Source organism: Empidonax traillii, unplaced genomic scaffold, assembly GCF_003031625.1.
Source record: "Empidonax traillii isolate 1590-97213 ecotype Southwest subspecies unplaced genomic scaffold, ASM303162v1 scaffold1199:size164099, whole genome shotgun sequence".
Taxonomy (NCBI): Eukaryota; Metazoa; Chordata; class Aves; order Passeriformes; family Tyrannidae; genus Empidonax; species Empidonax traillii.
The window spans coordinates 52,822-57,533 of NW_020956392.1; the positions used below are offsets into that span (position 1 = coordinate 52,822).

Here is a 4,712-nt window from a genome sequence, read left to right on the forward strand (position 1 = left end):
CCCCCCCCAAGGGTTTAAATCTTCATTTTGAACTCACTCAACCCCACCCTGTGGGTTTTACCTGCCTCAGTTTCCCCTTACAGACCCAAACAGGGGGGTGAATGTCGAATTTGGGCATGGGGGGAGGAGAAATCTCCCCTCATCCCATCCTTTGGACCCAGATTGTGTTGGCTGCTGCTGGCTGCCGTGACTCCCCCTGTCCTCCCTGCCTGTCTCTGCTCTCCCAGGCCCAGCTGAAAGCTTTGCTGACACAATTCCAGCCTGTTTATGGCTCCCCAGCCCCGGGAAGCCGAGGCAGGATCTGGCAGCTCCCAACATCCCTCCCCCCGAGCCCCTCAGGGTGCCCCTGCAGGGACGTGGTGCCCTTGGCTCCTGGGGGGTTTCACTGACCCCAAACAGCAGCTTTTCTCCCCGGTGGGTGTTTCTGGGATCAGTGGGGGCCTCGGGGTGCAGCAGGGCCGGAGCTCCTTCAGCCCTGCGTGGGGTGAATCCCTGGAAAACCACGTGCCTTGGGATCTGCTGCAGGGGGGGCTCCTGTGCTCAGTCCCAAGGGATGTGGTGCTTGTGGACCCACCTGGACAGGGGACAGGGGTGGGGAGTGGCACCTGGATTTGGGACAAGGAGGGGGGAGTGTCACCTGGGTGGGAGGACAGGGATGGGGAGTCTCACCTGGACAGGGATGGGGAGTGTCACCTGGTCAGGGAAACATGGATGGGGAGTGTCACCTGGATAGGGTGACCTGGACTGGAGGACAAGGGATGGGAAGGTGTCACCCAGACAGGGGACAGGGATGGGAGGGTGTCACCCAGACAGGGGACAGGGATGGGAGGGTGTCACCCAGACAGGGGACAGGGATGGGAAGGTGTCACCCAGACAGGGGACAGGGATGGGAAGGTGTCACCCAGACAGGGGACAGGGATGGGAGGGTGTCACCCAGACAGGGGACAGGGATGGGAGGGTGTCACCCAGACAGGGGACAGGGATGGGAGGGTGTCACTTTGCACAAACTGGAGCCCCAGGCTCAGTTCCTGGACCAGGCCTTAGGGAATGGCTGCTTTGCAAGGGTTTGGACACGAAGGAACCCACTGGGAGCAGGGAAGTGGGACGTGGAGCAGGAGGAGGGGAGTTATCCCCGGGGAAGGGTCTCAGTGTCTCCCCTTGTGACTCCCGTGGGATGTTCTGGCTGCACAAACCGGTCCTTTCCCTGCTCCTGCTGCGGGAAAATCCACCTTCCCTGTCCAGCTGGGTGGCAGCAGCGCTGGTTTTACCTGGGCAAAGCTGTGGGTGCAAACGTAACCAGTGAGGCGACTGCTCTGAAAGACCCTCGTCCTCCTTCCACAGAGAGAGAAAAAAAATGCACATTTAAGAAAATTAAGGTCACGAGGGCTAAGTAAACAAGCTGAACCTCCATCTGTCAGTGCCAAGGGTTTTCTATCTCTCTCCAGCCTGGAAAGCTCCTGGTTGTCAGCTGATCTGCCTGGTCTTTCTCACGGGGTGGTTGTTATTTTTGGCGGATGGATTTTTGATTGAATCCCCTTTTCAATCAAAGGGATGCGTGGAAATGCGTCCCCAGGATGCCTTTGGATTGTGCTTTTTTGTTTTTTTGATTGAGGGGTGGGGACCTCGAGGCTGCTGGGAAATGCTGGGGGAAGGAGCAGGAAAACACCTTGGATAAGTGTTCCTGTGCCGGGTGGGTTGGTGGCTCCACGCTGGGATCATCCCACAATTCCAGCAGGGGTGTGGATGGCAAAGGCTGGGTGAGCTCGTGGCAACGCTGCTGGGAAGGATTTCTTCCTCCTTCAGGCCTTGGCAACACCTTCATGCCCAGGCTGGGGCTGAGCCACGGGGATGTTCCCAAGAAAGCCGTGGGGACAAGTGTGCCAGAGCCACTCCAGGATCAGCATTTGGTTCCCCCCTCTAGTTTAATTTGGGTGCCTCTCCCCTGGCAAGGAAGACTCGTCCTCCTGCTCCTTCACCCTCCTCCCAGTGTCTGGAGAAGCCTTGGTCCCTTTGAACACCCCTGTGGACACCCCAAATCCTTTGGGAATGTTGCTGTCTGGGGCTCAGCCAGCCCCTCCTTGGCTCTATCCCCGATACAAAGGATCATCATCCGAGTCCTCCCGATGCTCCGAGGTCGGAGGAGCTGAAGCAGCGGCCGAGCAGACAAGGAGCAGCAAAAAGCCCGTGGGAGATTCAGCCGGCTCTGCCCGAATCCACGTGCAGCCCGATGGAAATCCAAGCGATTTCCTGACCCCTCCCCGGCTGAGAAGCTCCAGCCCCCGGGGCCGCCGCGTGCCCGTAAATTGCCACGATCGAGCCGCGAGCGGATTCTGTGAATGAGCCCTCGTTAGGAAATTAAACATCGCCGGCCCAGGCTTGAAAGGATGATTTAAACGGCTCCTCCGGAGGAGCCGGATCCAGGAAAGATGTGGAGCCCAGACGGTTGCCTGGCAACGTATGCAGCCGACAGCCGAAAATAGATTTTTTTTTTTTTTTGTAATAGGAACAAGGTCTGGCAAAGGGGGAACTTTCTTCAGGGGTGAAAAAAACCACCGAGGTGAAGGCGAGGGAGGGTGAGGTTTTCCTGCTGCTGCTGCTTTGCTCCGTGTGGGGACATCAGTGCCCTGGTGGGGAACGGGCTGTGCTGCCCGGGCTGAATCTGCTGCCTCGAAAAGGGCTGGGATTGGGGGGCTGGATTGGATCCAAAATGTTTGCCCGATGGCAAGAAGGGCTGGGAAACGCTCTGGAGAATCCTGGAGGCAGAAGGGACAGCGGGAGGCCCACCTTACATTATCCATCCCCCAGACTGGGGGGTTGGTTTTCCCCAGGGCTGTTTGGGACACGTCACCTGTGAGAGGTCACTGGGGCTTGGAGGAGCTTTGAGGTGACTGAGAAAGCCCCCAGGTTGGGAGGGGGTGTCATTCCCTCGGTGTGGCATCCAGAGCTCTGCCAGGACCCAGCAACCAGCCCTGTGTCCCCCTGGGAAACAGGGATGGAGAGAAGGGGGGAAAGCAGGAATCCTGGCTCTTCAGGACAGAGAGAGAGAGAGAGAGTGCCATTTTTGCAAGATGAGGGGTTTGTTGTGGGGTTTCCTGTGTTTTCCCCCCACCTGGTTAGGAACCACAAATCCCAGCTGGGTTTGGGAGCTGCCAGCCCAACCCCAGTTCTCCCAGTAAGGACAGGAGGGATGTGGTGCTTTCCCAGGCTGGGGATCCCCAGCACAGCAGAGCAGATTCCCACAGTGTTCCCAAGATATCTGAGTTGAGGGGGAAGACCTGGAGGGCTTCACTCCTCTTTGCCCAGGCTGGAGGGGCTGGGATTGCTGGCTTTGCCTTGGCTGCTATCTGCTCTAAAGCTGCCTGGCAAGATTTACCATCAGGCTCCAAGGTTTTTATATCATTCCTGATAATGTCCAGGGATGGGGAGATATCCTGGGTGTTTGTCACTGCCCCCTGAAAGCTCCCAAGTTGTCCTGGAACTTCTCCAGGGGCTCTGCCAGTGGCCAAGAGGGGAGGGAGCAGGGCAGGACCTTGGCCAGAGCTGGATTTGGGGTTGGACTTTGTGAGGTTCAGCTGCTGCCTGGGGGTGTTAGAGGGGCGAGAGGTGTCACAGTGATGTGAGTGGCTCCATCACCTCTCCCTGCCCTCTGGAGCTCAGGGGAATTCCCTGCTGTGGGTCACAGGAGGCCCTTCTCCATAAATGAGGGAAGCTTGGGCTGCCCCTGGATCCCTGGAAGTGTCCAAGGGCAGGTTGGATGGGGCTTGGAGCCACCTGGGCTGGGGGAAGGTGTCCCTGCCCAGGGCAGGGAGTGGAAATGGATCTTTAAGGTCCCTTCCAAACCCAAACCATCCTGGGATTCTGCAACGGAGAAAGGCACCCTCCTGCTTCAGATGAAGGCCCCCAAGGCAGGGGATGATGGAAACCCTTCTCCCCCAGCGCTGTGGTCCCATCAGAGGATACACAACCCCCCCCCCCCCCCCTTTTTTGGACCCCTTCCCCACGCAGGTCCCGCCGATGCCGAGGAGGTGAGGCCTGAGCTGTAGCTCACACCGGCGCTGCTCCCCGTGGGACCTTCATCTCCTTCCCTCACCTCATCCCACCCCTCCACCCCTGGGGGCCCCCCAGAGCCGCCCCCATGCCCAAGAACAGCAAGGTGACGCAGCGGGAGCACAGCAGCGAGCATGTCACCGAGTCGGTGGCTGACCTGCTGGCCCACCAGGAGCCCGTGGACTACAAACGCAGCGTCCTCAACGTGACAGGAGGGGAGGGCTGGGACAAGCAGAAGGAAGGGGAGGAGGACCTGGATGCGGAGAGGCCGGCCTGGAACAGCAAGCTCCAGTACATCCTCGCCCAGATCGGCTACTCCGTGGGGCTGGGCAACGTCTGGCGCTTCCCCTACCTGTGCCAGAAGAATGGAGGAGGTGAGAGCTGGGACTCATCCCTAACCCAAACCCAAACCTTCCCAGCACTGCTGAGGGGAGCCAGGACCAGCCCAGTGCTCCCCCTGTGCCCCTGAGCATTCCCTGTTCCCAGTTCTGCATCCCTTGTGCCCCCCTCAGCTGGAAAACCTGCAGTGCCCTCAATAATTCAAACGTCCCCAGTCATCATCAGCATGAGTCATCCTGTCAAATGTGCACACAGCAATTCCCTTCCCTTCCCTTCCCTTCCCTTCCCTTCCCTTCCCTTCCCTTCCCTTCCCTTCCCTTCCCTTC

At 59.0% G+C, this 4,712-nt stretch overlaps 1 protein-coding gene across 2 annotated transcripts in view; it reads left to right on the forward strand.

Annotated features, from left to right (window-relative positions):
- SLC6A17 (solute carrier family 6 member 17) overlaps positions 1–4,712 on the forward strand; it is a 16,955-nt gene that overhangs the window by 3,915 nt on the left and 8,328 nt on the right. The window contains exon 2 of one of the 2 annotated variants that reach the window (XM_027905740.1): positions 4,006–4,421. In XM_027905740.1, the coding sequence (XP_027761541.1) occupies positions 4,136–4,421 (286 nt within the window). In that variant the 5' untranslated portion in view covers positions 4,006–4,135. Of the gene's footprint in view, positions 1–4,005; positions 4,422–4,712 lie in introns of those variants that run through there. The other variant, XM_027905741.1, reaches the window with a different exon arrangement.